The 21,257-nt window shown below is 46.3% G+C and overlaps 1 protein-coding gene and 1 pseudogene across 3 annotated transcripts in view; one reads left to right on the top strand and one right to left on the bottom strand.

Annotated features, from left to right (window-relative positions):
• TSPAN5 (tetraspanin 5) overlaps nt 1-21,257 on the top strand; it is a 177,779-nt gene that overhangs the window by 139,532 nt on the left and 16,990 nt on the right. For both annotated transcript variants that reach the window (XM_081219618.1, XM_081219617.1), the window contains exon 2: nt 5,822-5,872. In XM_081219618.1, coding sequence (XP_081075744.1) covers nt 5,822-5,872 — 51 coding nt within the window. The remainder of the gene's footprint in view (nt 1-5,821; nt 5,873-21,257) is intronic.
• On the bottom strand, nt 18,564-19,287 carry LOC308618166 (large ribosomal subunit protein uL22-like; annotated as a pseudogene). The gene has a single exon. The product of its transcript is annotated as a large ribosomal subunit protein uL22-like (transcript).

Below are 21,257 nucleotides of genomic sequence, written 5' to 3'. Positions count from 1 at the left end.
TCTCACCCCACCTCAGCCGACTACATACGTATGGCCCTGAATGCCTTCCTGTCACTCTTAGGGTCATGACTGAGTTCCTTAGTGCGGCTCAGGAGGCCCTGCATGGGCTGGTCCTGCTTGCATCTCTCATTGCAAACCTGCCAGACCTTCCCCCCTTCCCCCATTCTCTGTGCACCAGCCATACCGGTCACCTTTTAGACCCCCTTTACTTGCTGTGCTTCTCCCACCACAGGGCCTTTGTACATTCTCTTCTCTCTGCCTGAAACTTTCTTCCTTCCTTTCTTTGCCAGTTAATATCATCTCATCTTGCAGACCCCAGTTCCTACATCCTTTACTTAGGGAAGCCTTCCTGGACCTCTCTCTAGGTCAAATGTCCCTCTTATCGTTTGTATTGGCCTTATTTTTTTCTCCTTTAGAGCACCATCAAGGGTGGTTTCGCCTTTTACACTTTATTTGATAAAAATCTATCTTTTTTTTGGTAAACATTCAAGTATTGTATTTTGAATAGGCAATACATTAAAATGGTTCAAAATTCAGAAGACCCAAAAGGGTTCTTAGGAAGAGCCTTCCTCTTCTCCCATCCCCGCCCCCTGCGTCAGTTCTCTTTGCTGGAGGCAACTAGTAACACCCCCCCTTGCTTCCCCCCAGAAATCTGTTTTCTTACCTCCATTTATCCCAAGACAAAAGCAGTGCCTAGCACAAAGTAGGAACTCGAGAATACTTGTTGAAGGTTGTAGATAGATGGATAAATGGCTTCTTGAAGTACCCATTTTTGTACCAGTTAGAATGGAGCACTGGTCCATTTCTAATAAGTTGGAGGCTCAGCAAAGGTGAAAACAACAGATTGAGGAAGAGATTTTCCGTTTGTGGGCCTCAGAGAAAAGGGGGCAGATGTGACCCTCCTGGCAGAGAAGCCCTGGCACCCTAGTCACATCCTAGGGCCATTTTCCTCTCCAGCTTTTCCTAAGGATCAGCTCTGCTGGCTCTTGTCCTGCCAAGCCTGGCAGGCTTCCATCAGCATGTCACTCTCTGTTTCTACCCAGTGCCGTCCTTGCTCCCAGTCAGGAAAACATACCTTTGCCTTGAACACCTAGAAATTAAAGAAGCGATTTGAGTCTTAGGACATGAGTTTCAGTATAATTCTCCATCCCTTATTTGGCTGGACAAAGATTTTATGCACATTAGCAAAGGACTATAATGGTTTTGAGTTTGGACTGAGAAGTCACGTTTCCTGAGCAACCCAGCTCAGGTGGCTGTGTAATCTTGGGAAACTTACTCAATGTTTCTAAGTCTGACTTTTCTTTTCTATAGAATGGGGATAATACTGCTACTACTGCATGGGGTTATTGTGGGACACTTTAGAACAGTGTTTTCCAATAATAATATAGTGCAGGCCACATATATAATTTAAATGTTCCAGTGGCTGTAGTTTAAAAATTATGTATAAAATAAATATGCTTCAGGGGTATATTACACAGCACAGGGAAATACGGCCATTATTTTGTAACTTTAAATGGACTGTAATCTATAAAAATATTGAACCACTATGTTGTACACCTGAAACTAATACGATATTTTAAGTCAACTATACTTCAATTAAAAAAGTAAAATGAAATAAGTGAAATTAATTTTAATATATTTACTAACCCAGTATATCCAAAATATTATCATTTCGACTTGTAATCAAAAATAAAACAACTGTAATATTACTCAGCCATAAAAAAAGAATGAAATAATGCCATTTGCAGCAACATGGATGGACCTAGAGATTTTCATCCTAAGTGAAATAAGTCAGAGAAAGACAAATATCATATGATATCACTCATATACTTTATATGTGGAATCTAAACAAGTGATACAAATGAACTTATTTGCAAAACAGAGATAGACTCACAGAAGTAGAAAACAAACTTATAGTTACCAAAAAGGAAAGGGTGGGGAGGATAAATTAGGAGTTTGGGATTAACAGATGTACACCACTGTATATAAAATAAACAACAAGGACCTACTGTATAGCTCAGGGAATTCTACTCAGTACTCTGTAATGACCTATATGGGAAAAGAATCTGAAAAAGAGTGGATATGTGTATATGTATAACTGCTTCACTTTGCTGTCCACTTGAAACTAACACAAGATTGTAAATCAACTACACTTCAGTTAAAAATAAACAATTGTTAATGAGATCTTTTACATTCTTTTTATTCATATTTAGTGTTTTAAATCCAGTGTATATTTTACACCTAGTAGCACATCTTGGTTTGAGCTAACCACCTTTCAGATGCCCAGTAGCTGGGGCCTACTGTATTAGGCAGTGCTCTTTTAGCTCATTCTTATAAAACACAATACTTAGCACGATGTTTAGTTCATACTTAGCATTCGACAAATGTTAGCGAAATTAATATTCATTTAAAATCATCAAAAATTGGGTAGACTAACATTTGACTGTGTGTTTGCATATATTCCCACATGGGAAGATGCCTCAGATCTGGTTATTTCTGTTTCAAAGGAGTAAAGAGCTGACTTTAATGTTCTTGGTTGTTCCCTGTAAGGTGGCCTCTGGGTTTCAGAATGAGGTCAGTTTGGGGGTTTATGGTTGCCTTTTCTTTGGGAGGTGGGAAAGGGGAAACTCAGTGTGCTTCAAGTGCTGCGTGCCTGTCTCTGTTTTTTTGGCTCTTCTCTGTTTAATTATTTGGAGCTGGAACAACTTGATTTTAAAGCAAAACATATGGGCCGAGAGTAATTGGGAGGACGTTTACTGGTGATGGAGCAGCAAAGGTATGTACGGGTTTAGGCCCTGGTCCTGCAGCACTCACTTAGCTATTGACGGCTTTCCTGGGCTTCAGATTCAGTGTTCTTTCTTCAAGTTCTCAAACCTTGTTTGGAAAGTCACAATTAAGGCAGGAAATATTGGAGCAAGATTGTAAAGGAAATTGTGAGTCTTCTTTAGGTCCTGATTTTTTTTCTCTTCTTTGATGAAAACTTGTTTCCAATCTGTTTATATATGATTTGGGAAAGAAAAACGTTTTCCAAAGTGCCAGGAAGAGAGAGGAGAACTCCACACAAAGAGGAGGAAGTTGACCCACCACTGAAGTTTTCTGTTTTCCGCTTTACTCCATTGATGATACCAGTACGGGGAACGTCTGTTCTCCAACCAGTTCTTAATGTGAAGGCAAGGTTTTCATCTCTTTTTACCTCCTCAACTTCCCTTTGCTTCCTGGGGAGGGAGTAGATGATGCCCATGTCACATCCCATATAATTCGAACTTGAATGCCTCCACTTTCTGTCCCATAGGGGAAAGGGGGGATGTGTCAAAACTGGTAAGAACACGTACGTTGATGTTTAGACTCATCTTGGTTCAAATCTCTGCTTTCCCACTCGGAAGCTGTGTGCCTTTGAGCGGATTAAACTCTCTCAGCCTCATGTTTCTCATTCTTAAAATGGGGTTCATAATAGTGCCTATTTCAGAACAAAATTATTGTGACGCTTAAGAGAGACACAGCATACAAAGCACTAAGCAGAGTGCCTGGAAAGTAATAAAGAGAAGCTTAATGTTAGCCATGAGGCAGGGGCCCTCAGCAATGATACGTCCACCCTCTTCGACAGCAAGAGGGACAGGGGACCACTACGTCCTCTGCCACAACGTCTCACCCATTGCTTGAAGCGACACTGTGATTAAATACTGCATCAGGGAAGCGACCGAACCTTTGTCCACAAAGAGCTTTAGCATCAGAAAGTCTTGCATTTCACTGGACTGAGTTTTGATGTCAATGTGGATGAAGTCAAGCGCTCCGTGTCTTCTAAGGTCTGAAGGGCTCCTGTGTATGCACTTGTCCCTTATTACCCTACTGTGCCTAGGACCTATGAATATGAGAGTGACGTGCTGAATTGCTTTATTTGTGTACTGCAGAGTCCCCAAAACCTTTTGAGTCATTTGGAGGACTGGTGCATTTGTGGCTTCAGATCAGAACTGTAAAGCAAAATAGCATTCTGGTCTGGGCAGTAGAGGGGCTGAGCGTAGTGGGGTTTTTTTGCTGGGATGTTGAAGATAAATTTTTCTGAACACTTTTCAAACCTCTATGAGCAAGGGTAGGAAAAAAGGGGTCCTTGGTTTTTGCTAAATCAAGGACACATTGCTGAGCTTTTCTGTGTAGGGACTCAAAGGCATTGAATGCTATCTCACTACAGTGTCAGATAATTGTCCGGGGATTTGGAAAGTTCTGCTTTTAAAAACACCACCACCTTTTCAGAGCAGTCATTCCTTGGTGTTTTTTGCAGTCCCCTCTTTTCCCTCTGCTCCTGCTGTTTTCCCAGCCCTTTCGGATTTATTAGCCGTTGCCTACAAAGTGTCAGTAACTCCCCCGCTGCGAATGGCTAAGGCCTCGCCAGGTGGACCCTTCTCAGATTTCCCTGAAACTGGAGAGAGTAACCGCCCTCGCTCTTGTTTTCTCCACGCCCCCCTCTCAGTGGACAGCTTCCCTGACATTTAACTTGATCAAGATGTTAGTAAAATAAACAGCTGCTGTGAGACTGAAACTGCTTGTCAACCTGCCCACCCTCTTTTCACTTCACTGTTTGGAGAGGAAACTCAGAGCTGCTGTTGATAATAAAGTTGAGGACTAAGATGTGTCTTTTTCTTCGTGGCCAGTTACACCCAGTCCTGATCACTGAGCTCTTAGTGGGTGGACAACCCTGTGCCATGTGTCACCAAACCTGTGAAACTCTGATTATAAGACACACCATTATTTTAGGTACAATCAAGGGAAAAAAAGCAAACTATGAGACATCAACGATTTTAAGACACATCCCAATTTCAGAGATATTAAAATGTGGTGGGAAAATGTGTATCTTAAAGGAGGTGGGATACAGTGAGAACTAATTAAAATGGACCGTCCCCCTGGTTTCTGACTGCTCTGCTCCCCAGCCCCATACTCGGTGCAGCTGATGGAAGGCTGAGGGAGTCTCTGTGTTTTTCAACTCAATCTCAGGTGTTATTTGCATACTCTGTGTTATGCATGAAGTTATAGCACTGAGTTGAGACCAGGCCGAGTCATGGAAGCCCTCTCAACTGCAATATAAGTATTTTGAGTTTCCGACAAGCAGAAGAATCCAGGTGTTTTCTTTGGGTCACCCTGGGCTTGATAAGCTTCACGTTCCCTTTTATGTATTTAGTTATTTAGTTGCACCGGGTCTTAGTTGTGGCAGGTGGGCTCTTTAGTTGTGGCATGCGTGTGGGATCTAGTTCCCTGACCAGGGATCGAACCCGGGCCCCCCAGCATCGGGAGCGCAGAGTCTTATCCACTGCGCCACCAGAGAGGTCCCTCACGTTCCCTTTTGAAGGAGTGATAAAGAGCTTGCTGAGGGACACTGGGGGCTTCGGCGTGCCCTCCCTGGCCCCGCCCATTCATGGTGGCATGATGGCGAGGAATCTCCAGCTCTTCTAAATTCATGGCCCTACTTATCCATTTTCTAGTGAACATCATGCTCAGCTTTACTCACTGTTTCCTCTCCTATCCAAAAGGCAGCGTTAAACATTATTGATGACTTTAATTTTACTCAAGATTCTACCTAATTATTATTCTTCATGATCTGTTAAGCCTTAAGCTGAACATTGACAGTAAGCAGGTGCCCTTCCTCATACTGTAGTAACTTTAATCAAGGTGGAATCATGGTATTTCTTTTCCTGTTAAAGACTGTTAGTCAGGTTTTAGAGAAAACTATTTCTCAGCAGGTAAAGTAACCAAAAAATTGATTGAAAACTTTGTACTAGTAAAAACATGGCGTTTACCTTCATACTTACACCACTTTCTCCCTTTCTTTCAGTTTTTGGGAATAGCATTTCTTGGAATTGGACTGTGGGCGTGGAATGAAAAAGTAAGTTAAACATCATCAAAATGCACACATTTTGGTTGTAAGAAGCTGCACGTTATATGCTATCTCTTTTTCCTCTTTGACAACTGCCAAGTGTATGGAAACATGGCTCTTTAATGAAAAAGTACTCTTGGAAGATAACGTCACAGTTCAAAGACCCTTTAAGAATGGAGCCTAAATTGGTCACTCTACAAGAATTTCAGTAATGCTCATAAATAATCCTAAAGCACCTGTAGCCTTTTTTCTCTTTTACTTTTTAAAAAACCCTTTGGAAGATTATTCAATCCATAAAAATGGTATATTTTAGCGTGATAAAAATGGTATATTTTAGCGTTTATTACGTGCTGAGCCGTTAGCATGAGGTATGTATGAAGGAAGCTAGATATAATTCATGTTTGAACATCAGATAAACTTATCACTGTTGCTAAAAAATGTGAACACTTGTCTGCTGATTGAAAGTGTTAAGGAATATTCAAACTTTGTAATCAAATACAGCACAGAAAGGGATAAATCTGGCAGGAGAAGGCTGCATGAAGATACAATGTTCTGGGTGGTTTATTCTGTAAACAACACACTCACGACACCACTGCCCTGTGTCCGTTCCTCCACTTCACTTCCCATCCATACCTTTCCATTTTTTTCTCTGCAACTTCTACTGAAGCCAAGCAGTGGAATTCAAATATAAACACAAACTCCTTTTTGCTTCCTTCTTTGGATGTGAGATCACTGGCAGCATTTTATCTGTTCTGGTATTTGGCTACACAGTAAAGCTTTGTTATCTCCCACCTGTGAGAGCGAGTGAGTGGATGGATTGGTTAAAAGTTGTAAACTAAGACATTGGCTGAAATTCCCCCAGAAGACCATTCTCTTATCACTTTGGTATTTCACTCTCTGAGCTTGACCAAGGCCCAAAGTCAGGAGTTCCTCTGAAGTATTACATGTACTAAGAAAGAAGAGAAAAACTACGAAAGTGCAGCAAACAAAAGCCCTTCAGACGTAGGAAGGGATTTCCACAAGTAAAACAATGTTTACATGGACTGCATCCAATAAATTCAAAATAAATCCAGAGTTTTGAAATTGAACCACCCTCTGTTTATTTACGTAATACTTCTACAGAGTGTAAAATGTTTTCTGGAAAGTGAACCACCTTCCGGCCACCTTATGAGGAAGGGTGGGGATTATACATCAAGGGAGACAAATTACGTTCCCAAAACAGAGGTAATTTTATCTCTAGAAACTGTTCTGTTGAATACTGGCCTTCTTCTGGATTATGATCAGCTTCTGCCTCAATCCCCTTGTAAGCTTGGAGATTTGTATTGGTGGAATCTCAGAAATTCCACTTTTAGAAGCCCTCTGTTTGGTTCAGTGACAGATCATATAGCTCTTTATAACTCTCCTTTAATCAATCCATTTCTATCAGCTTTGAAATGATGCTGGAAGGCATTATATGAACTAATTGTCTATTCTAGCAATACATAGAAAATTCATTGTTTTGAAGGTTTGTTTTTTCTCTTTGTGAAATATAATTATCCTTTTGTTTCATCAGTTGCCCCAGATGTCTCTTCTCTGATAAAATCACAAAATTCTAAAACTGGCAGTGTCATACAAGTATCAGAGCAAGGGAATGATGCGGTCTCTAGGGAGGGATGAAACAGCAGTTCCCTCTTTTGTCAGGGCCAGTGGTGTCAACAAATGGAAGGTTTCTCTGGAGAGCTGAGGTTACTTGGCCAAGCTCACCCAGCTACTGTGTAGCAGGGCTCTGTGAGCTGGGACCAAGCGGAGGTAGCAGAGGGTAAAAGATGCGCAACAGCCCAATTTGGTGTGCGCTGGCTACGCGTCTGGGCCCTGAGCCTGGGGGTGAGGATGCCACAGTGAAGGATGCAGAGTCCCTGCCCCGTGGGGCTTGCATTCTAGTGGGGGCCTCGGCAGTAAGCGGTCAACTTGCCAGGAATACGCGCGCAGGTATGGTGAGTGCTGCTGAGAAACACCAGGTGTAGCACCAGGGTTAGTTAGAGAGTGGTGGGGAAAGGGGTCTCTTTTAGGTAGAGTAGTTGGGAACAGCCTCCCTGAGGAGGGGGCACTGGAGCAGAGACCCGGATGAAGTAAGAGGGATCTGCATAGCACTAGGGGAACAGCATTCCAGGCAGAGGGAATAGCAAATATGGTGGCCCTGAGTCTCAGGGACTCAGCGATTCCAAGGAACAGGGAGAAGGCCGGTAGGACTGGAAGGGAGAGAGCCAGAGCAAGAAGAAGCAGAGGATGTGGAAAGAGAGGCAGGCAGAGCCCGGAGCAGGCAGCGTCCTGCAGAAGTTGGATGAGAGGCAGTCACCGGGGCATTTTGGTAAGGGAGTGTCCTAATCTGGCTTTTGTTTTAAGATCGCTCTGGTTGCCGTGAGGAAAAAAGAAGCACAGCTCTAGGCTGAACAGACCAGAGTTCAGATACTGACCCCTCCATTTCGGTCGATGTGACTTTGGGCAACTGCACTAACTTCTCTGAGATACCCTTGCCCTGTTTATGCGAGGGCCACTAATGTCACCTCATAGGATTGCTGTGAGGATGAAATGGGATGGCTCCCAGCACAGTGCCCGGTATGAGGTAAATGCTCTCTGGAGACACGGTTCCCTCCCCTAGATGTATTACTATGGTATGTCCACTCCTACGTGGGGAAAAGAGCAGAACGGGGGCTTTGAAAGCGGCCTCAAATTTTAGGAGCGTTCCAGGCTCTGATCCATGGACCCAAGAATTGGCTTTGTTTTGGGGTCTCTTAAGGGGGCTGTGATGTGCATTGATTGACTTGGTAACTGCAGAGGCTACTCTATTGAAGCCCTTTGGGCTAACTTCTAAGCTAGACCAGGCCTCTGATGGGATGACATTCTGAGGTGAACCACAACCGGCCAAGGGTGGCGGCTGCATGCACCTGCAGGGCAGATCACATCAGCCCATGAATCCGTAAATCCGCCCAGTGGAGATGTGGTGACATTTACTTGAAAAGAGGCCTAGAGGGTAAATCCCCAAACTGGGTCACAGCTGGAAGGATCAGATTTCCTTAACAGATGGGGTTTTGCACTTTTTTTTTTTTTTTTTTTTTTTTGCGGTACGCAGGCCTCTCACTGCTGTGGCCTCTCCCGTTGCGGAGCATAGGATCCGGATGCGCAGGCTCAGCAGCCATGGCTCATGGGCCCAGCCGCTCCGCGGCACGTGGGATCTTCCCGGACTGGGGCGCGAACCCGTGTCCCCTGCATCGGCAGGTGGACTCTCAACCACTGCGCCACCAGGGAAGCCCAGGTTTTGCACTTTTTTGTGTGGAGTACAGAAACATTGGAGGCAAAAGTTATTACCCCTCCTACTCACTTAATACCAGGCTGAGCTTTAAACCTAGGGCTAATATTACAGTTGAATATTAGACATAATAATTGAATAATTTATATGATCTAAATTCCAAATAGACTGTCAAGATGCAAAGAATGAGTGTGTCTCCAGAGGGAACTGGTTTGTGTGCAGTTTTTCAGAAATCATAGGATCTGCTGTTTTAGAAGGAACATTAACAATCACGTAGCATGAATCACCTCTACAACAGGCTTGGCAACGTCCAGCCACAATCAACTCATTCATTCAAAGAACATTGGCCGAGCACATGGCATGGGACAGGGCTTGCGCTGAACTCTGGGCAAGTAATTCCTCAGGGAATTTATGGTCTAGGAAAGGCATGCATATATACATAAAACATACGTGTAGAAATAAAACAATACATTGCAATAATGCTAATTTGGAGTGTATAGAAGTTTAACAATTCCTTTGGCAAAGTGCTCAGAACTTCTCTCTCTCTGGGTTTCTCTTACTGTTAGAAAGACCTTCCTCTCACCCCATTAGAATCATGTCCTACTAGCCTACTGGTTTTCCTTCATTGAATGTGGGTCTACCCTGTTGGGTCCCATAGTAAGACCGTCTCCATATTAGTCCTTGGTTCCTTCTGAGTTTCCAGGCTGAACATTTGCTTCTCTCTGGGTGGAGCCCTTTCATGATCTTAGTCTTGCTCCTCTGACCTCCCTCTGGGGCGTCCTCTGCACCAGGGAGAGGGTGCTTTAGGGGCCAAAGAGGGTATGGCTGGATCATGTCCCTTCTCTCCTGTCTGCTGTCAGTGCAGCTTGAGATCACACAGTTAATCACCGAGAGTCCCAAATTGGTCTCAGATCCAGCTAGGTTTCCTCCATCCATCCCACATCTGGCTGATTTTCAGAGGCAAATGCAAGATGCCAAATTGACCCAGTTATATTCTACCTGTGTGTCTACCTGCTAAGATTGCTTTGGAGCCCAAAGCTGTCATCCAGCACATTCCGCATTCCATTTAGCTTGGTTTTAGCTGTACTTTTAATCAGCCTCCTCCCTCAATTCCTTCTTTTAACTCAGGCCTTCCTTTAGCTCTTTGTCCCAGTGCCACCTGGCAAATTCAAATTCAGTAGGTCTGGGGTAGACACTGGGAGGCTCTATTTTAGCAAGCCTCTTATATTGTTCTGATTGCAGTCAAGTGTAGTTGTCACTGATAGAAGCCACTGATATGTTGAGCAGGCCAAGGGCAGAACCCAATGACATGTCACTAGAACTTTCCTTTGGGGTTGACACTCATTCACTTATGTGTGCCCTTGGGTGTCATTAGTCAAGGAATTTCTAATCCATCTACTTGTCGTTACATCAGACTGTCTTTCTGCATCTTGTCTTTTTCTCTGAATAACCAGCCTGGGACTTATTTGAACCTGGCACTTTCTTATTGAAACCATATGGGCCCTGAAGCACATCATTTTCTCACCCACGTACCCTGAAACTCTTAGCAGCAAAGCAAGGACTAAGGCATGTTTTATCATTCCTTCCTTCTAGGAACACTTTCCTCACTTGGCTTCCAAGAGATCACACACTTCTGGGTCTCCTACCTCGTAAGCACTGCCGTCTCACACTCCTTTGCAAGGTCCAGCTCGCCTCTCGGACCTCTGAATTTTGGAGAAACCCCTCTCTCTCTCTTCACTCATGCTCTGGGAGCTCTCATCCAGGCTTGGAGCATTAGGTACCATCTGTCCCTGATGACTTGCAAATTTAGATATTTGGTCCTGGCCTCATCTGAATCCCAGACTCGTCATATCCGCAAGCCTACCCAGCATCTCTGCTTAAATGCCCACCGGGCTTCTGAAGCGTAGTAATCCAAAGCAATGCTCCTGATTTCTCCCCTCAGACCTGCTCTTCCCAATTGTAGGAAATGGCAGCTTTGTCCTTTCACCCCCTTGGGTGTTCGTGACACCCTTTTATCATTTCTTCTCATACTGTGTTCAGTCTATCAGCAAACACCATCCGCTCTACGTTGAAACTACATTGAGAATCTGATGTCTTTGCACCACCTGCACTGCTCTACCTTGGTCTAAGCTGCCACTTTTTGCCTGTGTTACTGCAGAAGCCTCTGTTGTTTCCCTGCCTCTGCCCTTGTGCCCCTACTCCCCCCCCAGGCCGGAGTGGTTCTTTTAAATATAAGACAGATGCTGTCATTTCTCTACTCCAAACCCTCCAGTGCACTTACTGTCTCCCTCAAAGCTATGTGTGGTGCCCCCTTACTTCTGAGACCTTATTTCCCACGCTGTGCCCTCCCCTGATGCACTCTAGCCCCCATTCATCATCTTGCTGTTCCCCTGACATCTCAAATGGACCCACCACCCCAGGGCCTTTGCACTGCTCTTCCCCTACCTGGTGTGCCCTCCCCCAGACGTCCACATGGGTGTTTTCCTTTACTTCCTGGTCTCTGCTCAAATGTCACCTTTGTCTGTAGGCCTCCCTGGCCTGTTTGAAGCAGCCACTCTCACCCCGATCCCAGCCCTTTTCCCCTCTTCCCTGTGTTTTTCCCCCTCTGTGTTTTCATAGGACTTATCACTTCTGTGCTAACAAGGATTTTCTTCCCCCCTAAAGAGGGACTTTTGTTTACTGCTACAGTCTAGTACGTAGAACATTAGCTGGCACATAATAGACCTTACGTGAATGAATGAGCAAAAAGGGAAGATGAAAGCATTCTTTTAAACCCGGGCTCTATCACGCAGTATAGAAGTCAGTAGTCACCTCAGATCTCTAGTAAGCATATTATCAGTTCTTACAACCTAAAAGGAAGTAAAATTACATGTGGTTTCTGATGTCTGATATGATAGGGGTTCAGTGGTAGAAATAGCAAATTTCTTACATTCATTAATTCTGGATATCAGGGGAAATTTTTATTTATTTCTGGCATAAAGTGGGACTCTATATATGATTATCTTGATGCGTGGAAAAATTAGGGGTACCTTTCCTCTTCCGTTTTGCCCAACGTTTATGCCTTCCCCCACCCACCTTCGCGTGGCCTGTGGGATCTTAGTTCCCTGACCAGAGATGGAACCCGGACCCTTGGCAGGGAGAGCTTGGAGCCCTAACCACCGGACCACCAGGGAATTCCCGTGTTTATGCTTTTTACTTAATTCTTAGGTCGGGGCCAGAGGCCGAGTGACAGATCACTGACAGTTGCCAGTGAGGCTGCTGCCAGCAGAGCTGTTGAGGGCTAGTGGGGAGACTCGGCTTTTCCGAGTGGGAAGAGCGCGCTTCCCTGGTCCTCACTGTGAGCTCCTGGTTCCCGTTGGGCGTCCTGCCACTGCTTCCACAGCACCAGCCCCCTGGGCAGAGGGGGTGCCCGGCCTGGCTTGTCTGACCTGAAGACTCCCTGAGGGCAGGAGCCCGTCTCCTTCACCGCTTTATGCTCAGGTCTAGCACCGTGCCTCCTGTACTGCGGATGCCCTGATGCTTGTGACTAAGTGAGTGAGAATATGCCGGAGCGCTGTGTACATGTGGACGCCCCCCACGGGCTCTCCCTCTCTGTTCCTCCATCGTCCTCGCCTGGCCGGCCTCTGTCGGCAGCGGCTGGAAGGAGAGGGTTGGTGCGCAGTCCTGCCCCAGCAGGCAGAATGGCGATTAGAAGAGCTCTAGCTTCTATCGCTTTTCTCCCTGGCTGTCCTGGGGACGAGGATAAGGCTTCGTCCCGGAGGCTTTTCGCCCTGACCACTGCCTGTAATTGTCAGTCTCACTTCAGAGCCCTCCAGTTGCTTGCTGTCACGATCGTACAGTAGACTTGCCTTGGAAATACTTTCCCTGTTTTCCCAGGAAGGAGAAGTTAGACAAGGAGATGCCGTGATTCAGGCAGTTCTTAGCAGTAGCGGTCAAGGTAGCCAGAGGGAAGGTGGTAGGTGGAAGTGGCTACCAGGGCCTCGCCTGAGATACTACTTCAAGGAGACATTTCTGAGATGCTAAATATACTTTTGAAGATTTCAGTTTATTACCTGAAATGTAGGAAGTTTGCATCTCTTTCTCAATTGTCCATGTAATCCCCTCAAGTTCTCTGTTGCAGCTAAAAATCTGAAAACCAGGGGCTTCCCTGATGGTGCAGTGGTTGAGAGTCCACCTGCCGATGCAGGGGACAGGGGTTCGTGCCCCGGTCCAGGAGGATCCCACATGCCGCGGAGCGGCTGGGCCTGTGAGCCATGGCCGCTGAGCCTGCGCGTCCGGAGCCTGTGCTCCGCAACGGGAGAGGCCACAACTGTGAGAGGCCCGTGTATCGCATAAAAAAAAAAAAAAAAAAAAAAAAATCTGAAAACCACAGCTATCGTTCAGTACCTGGAAAGTCAGCCTATGATCTGAGGTGCTGTAACCAGTATGGTCAGCAGACACATGAAATATGTTGGAAAAAAACTTATTTTTTCACTTTTCGTATGTCCCGGTAAACTTTGCAGAGGGATTTCTCAGGAATGAAAATTCAGGTGGGTCAAAAATTGAGTGTCTTTGTTGTTTACCCTCAGATACCAGAGTCCTGCAGTCATTTTAGGCCCAAGTCCAGGCCCAGTTATTAGACAGGGCTGGATAATAAATCGAAACCCCAAATCTAACATTGCATTAAAATGTCCTCCCTTGCCCGGCACCGTTAGCCTCGCGCCCCTGAAGAGGGGAGGGGCTGAGGCCTTCACCCGCCCCCTGCTTCCTCCTGTCACCCCTCCCCCGGTCCCCCTGAGGCTCCTCTACCCACTTCCTGTTAGGGCACAAGTAGGGATGGGACTTTACCCTCTGGACCTGACAGCTGGTAAAGGGGATGCTGCCTTGGTCTTTTGGAAGCTTCCCCGCGAGTCCCTCTGCCTGGCGGTTCCCTTCAGCTTGGTGGACATCCTGTTCCCCGTGGCCGCCTTGCACCCCTGCCCAGACGTGCCGTCCACCTGCTCCTCTCAAATCTGCCTTCTGAGGTCTCTTCTCACCCCAAGCTGCCTGTCCTGTGCTGCCCTCATCTCTTCTCCTGGGCACGCTCGTCCGGGGGTGAGGCCAGTCCCCCCGGGACAGCCCTTGTCTGCCCTGGAGCCCTCGTCACCCCCAGATTTCCGGGGCAGGGGTCAGACCTCAAGCCACAGCCTCCTTCCTGGGCAGACTCAGGCCCTCATCGTGGTGTCTCAGAGCTTCCTCAGGGGTCCCCTTGAAACTTCCTTACTAGGTTTTGGATCAAAAGAAACCTGCTCCCCTACCCAGGAAGGAGGGTCACACAGCACAGCACCTGCTTTCTCCGGAGAAATCTCAATTCCCTCACCCACTTTTTATCCACTTGGTTTCACTGAGATGTGCAAGAGAAGGAAGTCTGTGTGTGTGTGTGTGTGTGTGTGTGTGTGTGTGTGTGTGTGTGTGTGTGTGTGTAGGGGGAGGTCGTTTCCTACTCCCTTTGGTTTTCAGATTGTTATCAGTAAGGTCTGAGGTTTGACTATCATTCTAACACCACGTTTCATATTTTTCTTAACATTTTAGAAACAAGTATATGATGTTACATTGGAAACAAGAACCTGCTTGCCTGCTGCTCTCTCTCTTCAGACAGTAGAGCATCGTGGTTAAAACACTGCTCTGGGGTCGGGTGGCGGGGCACAAAGCCCCTGATCTGCCACTTTCTCACCTGGGTCACCTGGCAAGTTACTCCGTCTCTGGGTCTGTGTCCTGCCGTGGATAGTAGCCGTACCTGGAAGGTTTACTGTGAGGGGGTAATAATCCGGGTAGCCCTGTGCCTGGCAGCGTCCGTGCTCAGTAGGGGAGCTCTTACGTGGCTTTTGTCCCAGCGTTCAGCATCTCTCGCCTGCATCACCATGGAACCTAGCAGCTCCTTAGCCGCTAGCAGCTGTGGCAGGTGTAAGTTTCCTCAGCACCTACCTGCTGCCCAAGGAGTAAGCTTTCTAAATGCACAAATGACCCTCCTCTGCTCAGAAGGCCTTCAGATTCAAACCCTGCCCCGCTCACCAACCTCTGTCTCCTCTCACCACTTGTCATGCTCACAGGTAGACCTCTCGGCGGGCCTGGTCCTGCCGCTTTGTCTCTGTACTTGCTGACATGACCTCCTGTCTACACCCCCATAACACACACTGCTAATACCTCTGCCCAGCGCGCTCCTACTAACTTGTCTTCCCTCTAGACTAACTCCTGACGGTGTCACCCTACGTTTACTCTGAATACGCATGACTAGCACAGCACCCGGCACCTCTCAGCTGACTCCTGTTTGCTCAGGAACTGAATGAGTTGTGTATCTCTGAAGCACTAGAATACAGTGATCACCTGCCACTAGGCTAGACGTTGATTTTTTTTTTTTTCGCTTTAGTTCCAGGGCCACCGTGATCAGAGCCTCTATTACATATTTCAGTTTAAACTTTTTACTCAGGAATATTCCTGGGTATGTCTCTCATCTTCTGAACGTGCAAATGAAATATCTGGAGAGTGGCTGGGAACATGCTGGATTTCTGAAAAGCGACACTTTTGCAAGTGGCTGTTTCCTTGTTCAGAGAGGCAGCCGCTCCCACCAAGGTGGTGATGGTAGTTTCCCGGCCTGAGAGTGGTACCAGCAAGGGGACTTGGTGCAGCTGTCCTCCCCAGTGGCTGCTTGATTGCAGGAGTTTATGGAGCCCTGAGATATGACTACCCCTCCTTTTCTTTCTCACCACAAAAGCAGGTCGTGGCCGTTTTTTGTTTGTTTGTTTAATATTTCTAGGGTTATGGAAAGTAACTTTCCATATAAGAGACTAATTTTTCCCCCTTTCTGTTTATGTCAGGGAATATTTTTTTTGAAGATGTTGGGGTAGGAGTTTTAGTAATTTATTTATTTATTTTTGCTGTGTTGAGTCTTCGTTTCTGTGTGAGGGCTTTCTCCAGTTGCAGGAAGCTGGGGCCACTCTTCATCGCGGTGCGCGGGTCTCTCACTATCGCGGCCTCTCTTGTTGCGGAGCACAGGCTCCAGACGCGCAGGCGCAGTAGTTGTGGCTCACGGGCCTAGTTGCTCCGCAGCATGTGGGATCTTCCCAGACCAGGGCTCGAACCTGTGTCCCCTGCATTAGTAGGCAGATTCTCAACCACTGCGCCACCAGGGAAGCCCCGTGGCCGTTTTTTATCTGCGAGAAGGGATTACTTGAATCTCACCGATGACCTTTTCTGACAAGAAAAAAAATGGAAAACCACACATCTTGAAAGCGTCGGGTCTTCCTTTAACCTTACATCTCTTCGCCAGGCCACGGGTTACGCTGCCCCTACGCCCCCACCTCTCCCTGACCTCAGGTCCCAGCGAGCTCCCGTTCCTCTGTGTCCTCTCTCTGGATCCTGCAGGAATTCCTTAGATACATGGGTGTTTTGGAGTTTGCAGTGTGGCTTTGCCCGGTAACATTCCTTGAGGATCTCCGATGAGTTGTTACGGGGCACGTTTCCCTGCGCCCCTGTGCCCCAGCTTGGACTCCTGTGGACGTTGTTTCAAAACCCATCGCCAGCTCTCCAGGGCCACCCTCTCTGAGTAGCTCATTTTCTTGAAAATGTCCTACCTTGTCATTCTTTCTCAGGTAGGGAAATGCTTCTCCCCCTCTTACTCTAGGAAAAGTGTTGCCAGTTTCACCCAGTAGTAGTTTAGGGCGGGTGGGTGAATCAGGGCTCAGGATCATAAATCTCCAAGGGGTCCATCTGGCCTGGCTTTGGGTGCACATTCCATTTGCCTGTCTCTCTGTTTCTCATCCAGCAGTTGGAAGGAATGCGCCTGTATATGCCAAAGCAGAAGAGTCCCAGACCTTAGGGGCTTATTAATGCTATTTTTGCATTTCTTTGCTGAGTTGAGAGAGAAGAGACTGAAGCTTGCCAGGTGGCACACAGAGGCTGCTCTGTGCTGGTGGGGAAAACCACAGACACTCCTGAGGTTTATTGGTTTGAAACCTTTCTGGAGTTTTGCTTGCGTTTTCATTTCTGCGTGTGTGTTTAAACCTCTTCCAAGAAGAAATAGTGACACTCAGAATATAGTGCTTTATCGCCAAACCCTGGGGAGGGGCTGCTTAAATTCCAGAGATGGTTGAATGAACGAGGTGCTGGTGAGGAGATGGAGGGTGGAGTCATGTCCTCACTGAGACTTTCCATGTTCATCAGACCATTGAAGGACGAGATCTTGAAGGGAACGGGACATGGTTTAGTAACTGGAAAGTCGTTCAGGAGCTGTGAATCTTCAGCAACTGGCGTGCCATTCAGCTTCTTGGCAGCAGTGGTATCCCTGGCCTGGTTCAGTGTGCAGCATCCCGGCCACGTGGCTGCCGGCTGCTGGGCATGCTCTCCACTGCTGGCTGACTTCTCACTGCTCTTTTCTCCCTGCCCCGCTTCTGTATCCTCTCAGCTTCCACCCCCTCATGGCCTCTGCCTACTGCTGGCTTTTGCTTACTCATGGCCTCTCCCGTCTGCCTTTACTCTGAATGCCTTTTACGTGACTTCCAGTTTCTCAAGAAAGAAGATTGATTGGCACGTCGGTTCCTGCCACCTCCTTTAGACATGATCATCCAGTGTGGCCACGGAGGTTCTTAGAAGGGGGTCAGGCAGGGCAAGTGCCAAAGCAGAATAGATTCCTCTCCGAAGCCTTTGGGTTAGAAGATTATTTCCTACATCCTCATGATAGCCTTATGATGTAGGGTACCATTTCATAGATGTGGAAATTGAGGCTTAGGCAGGTTTGGTAGCTTAACCAAGATCACACAGGTAATAGGTAGTGGAACTGAGATTCAAGACAAGGTAGTCCGTATTGCAATGCCCCGTCTGTCTGTCTGCTCTACATCTAGCCCTTGTCCAGGCTGCCCTTTTCCTGGATTCCAGGGGAAATTGCAGGTGAGCCATGTGGCTTGAGTACAGGATGGCTTGTGCCAGGATGAGGCTGACTCTGGACTGCTCTCTGCCACACCCTAGAGCAGACTTGTCTAAGTAGCTGGAATTTCAGAGTCTCCCTTGTATGGTGACAGATACACATCAGTACATTTTTTGTTTGTTGGCTTTCTAAACTTCTGTTACAATGGTATTGCCTCAGCCATGTTCCATTAACGTGTCTTATTTCTTCTTAGACACATCTTGGTCTCCTTGCTAAGTTCTGAGAGATACTGTCTAGTACCTAGGGGTTAATGGAAATCTCCTATTTTCCTTGGCAGTCATCTCTTAAAGGCTCCAGATTGATATGCCAAAAGCTAGTTGTCTAACAGCCAATTTGTGGAATGGCGAATTTGCTGAAAATATTTGTTTTAACTTTTTAACTTGACTGCTCTTCATTTTGTCTTCATAGCAGCACTTGGTTACGGTCAATTTGTTTTTGCCTCTGCTGCACCAACAGCTGTAGACTTGGAGGAGATGAGTGAGGGTCACAAGAATATAGGTACAGGTGTATACAGTATGAATATGAAGAACTCTTATGGATGTTCATTTATACTAGTTTTTCTTAATGTAATCTTTTCTTTTTTTTTTTTTTTTTACTTTTATTTGCATTTATTTTTTGCAGCATTTATTCCCGGGCCATAAGTTTTTGTTTCTTCAGTTTCTTCTGGGATATCTTTGTCTTCTGGGCAACCTCCTCTTCTGGTTTAGGAACAATCTGTTCTTTTTCAGTAAGGATCATCTCAATGTGGCGCGGAGAGCTCATGTAGGGGTTGATCCAACCATGAGCTCTATAAGTCCTGCGCCGCATCTTGGGGGCTTTGTTCGCCTGGATATGCTCAATGACCAGAGAATCTACATCTAAGCCCTTTAAGTTCAGCATTACCCTCTGCATTTTTGAGCGTGTGCAGTAAAAATTCAGCACTCTTTTTGGGCCGCCGACCCTGCGTCCAGCCCCACTGTTTGGCCTGGGCACACCTACCAACTCCACCATTGTAACGACGGAATGGCACACACTGCTTCTTTAAAGGGACATCCTTCAGATACTTGGTGGCTTTTCGGATATGCATACCCTTAACGGCCTAGGCTGTTTCACGAGTGTTCTTAAAGTGAACACGAAGATTTGAACCTCTCGACTTGCATGATTTTGTGGGATTTTCTGGGTCAAGTGAACAGCGAACCATTTTTAGAGGTCACCTCAGGCCGCTGACCGGAAAAGCTTAATGTAATCTTAATGTATTAACAAAGGATATGTGTATGAGAAATCCTCCTTTTATTCTTGACTCTATAGTATTCAAATATATTCTTCTTGTGACCTGCAGTCTTGGTCTCTGGCTCTCTCTCTTTTTCTGACTCATTCCTTTCCTGTCTTTGTTGCTCCTGTTCAGAATTCCACCTTCACGGCAACCATAACAAATGGCTAAAGGATTAAGTACACGTGGACAACTGTTCTGCTCCTCATCCATTTATCCTTATTCCGGTTAGATTCAGCTTCATAGGATGCTATTTTCTGACCTTACGCACAAGGCCAGTACCCTTGACGTCTTTAACTCTCAGGGCTTTGCTGCAGGATCCAGGGAGGAGGAGGAGGACTTATTCCTGGGGTGCAAATTCAGGCTCTGTGTGTGCTCTTCTCACGTCAGCAGCAGCTCTGTGTACAAAGGAGAGTAGCCAGATAACGTTTTGTATTGGTTTATTTTTTCAATAAGTTTGAGTTCTAAAAAGTTGTTATTTAAACCCAAGGACTGACCATTCAAGTCAACGTGGAGAACGGGAGCTGAAATCATGTACGTATTGTTGGTGACATAGGCAAAACCTAAAGGTTCCTTCCGGAACTGATTGTTTCATTAATGATGCTGAATTGATAGTGAGTCAACGTGAAGGAGATTATTTACACTGGCTCAGTTGCTGTGTTGACTGGAAATATCAGCCATCTGAGTAAAGGTATCATTAAATCCAACACTTCCCTCTATACTCCCCACCCCGCCCCGTCTGCTTCCCACCCCCGACCCAATACTTTTTTCCAGTGTAGATTGTGAGCTTTAGTTTTGGTCGTGTGTGTGCTCGCACGCACATACGTGCAACACTAAAGCACAGTTTATTCGAAGCTGTCGTGTTGTGTGGGACTCCTCAGGTGCAAATTCAGATCCAGATGCAACCACTCTATGTGATCAAGGGGTCTAAGGCTCCTGAGTGACTCACAGAACTCACGGTCAGGCCAGGGATTATAATACCATCAGGATTTTCTTTCCCTACCCTTGCTCTTTGTTTTTCGCTACAGACTGACTTTCTCCACAAGGTGAAAAACACACTGCACGTGGCTCCAGAGTTGGGCCTTTTACAGCTTCAGCCACTAGAGACAGATGCCTATTCCAGATCCCGGTGTCGGAGGCAGGGGATTTCAGGCTTTCCGACTCCTCCCGGGGCGGTGGGGTCACGTGAGAACTGGCAGCTCTGAGGAGGTCGTGGAGTGGGTTTGGGGAGGAGGAATCCTTACAAGAAGAGGGAGGCGCTGTTCCCTGAAGGAGAGGGTGGTGCCCACAGGTGCCCGGAAGACAAGGTGTCTGCTGCTGGTGTGCTTGCACATTCCTGAGGATTTACCACGAATCTCTCAATGTCTGTTTTAAATCACTTGGCAGATTTAACTGTAATCTTGGGTTTTTTTTTTTTCTGCCGGCTTCCTGTCAACTACAAGCTTTAATTATAATCATTCTTCAGCTGGCGTGTCCTAGCGCTTCTTACTCAGCTGTCAAATTGAGCTTAACACAGTTAAAAAGTCCCGTGAAAGACCCCATCTTTGAGACAACAGAAGGCTGAACTGTCAACTGCCTGTCATTTTTGTAGCCCCCAGTCATTGTTGCCAGGATTATGTTCAGCTCCTCTTTGGTTTCTCCGTGTAGTTAGAAACAGTAAGACTGCTCTTCAGTGAGTATTTGGAGACGTTGCACAGGTGAAACAGTATGTCTTTTTTCCATCCCCATCCAGTTAGCCACCCTAATCCTCAGGAAAAGAAAACTGGGCCTTGACTGCCGTACTTTGTGTTTTAAGATTCGAGTTAGTTTCCGACTGATAACTACCTGGAATCCATTAAAAATAAAGTTTTTGGTTGTCTTTTCTGTCCTCTGCAGAATGTTATTTCCTACAACCTCTCCGTATCTGTCTCCAGGCCTGTCT

Source organism: Mesoplodon bidens (genome assembly GCF_964165515.1).
Source record: "Mesoplodon bidens genome assembly, chromosome: 1".
In the NCBI taxonomy this organism is placed as follows: domain Eukaryota; kingdom Metazoa; phylum Chordata; class Mammalia; order Artiodactyla; family Ziphiidae; genus Mesoplodon; species Mesoplodon bidens.
Note: the sequence above shows the minus strand (reverse complement) of the source record. Positions and strands in the feature narration are given on the sequence as shown.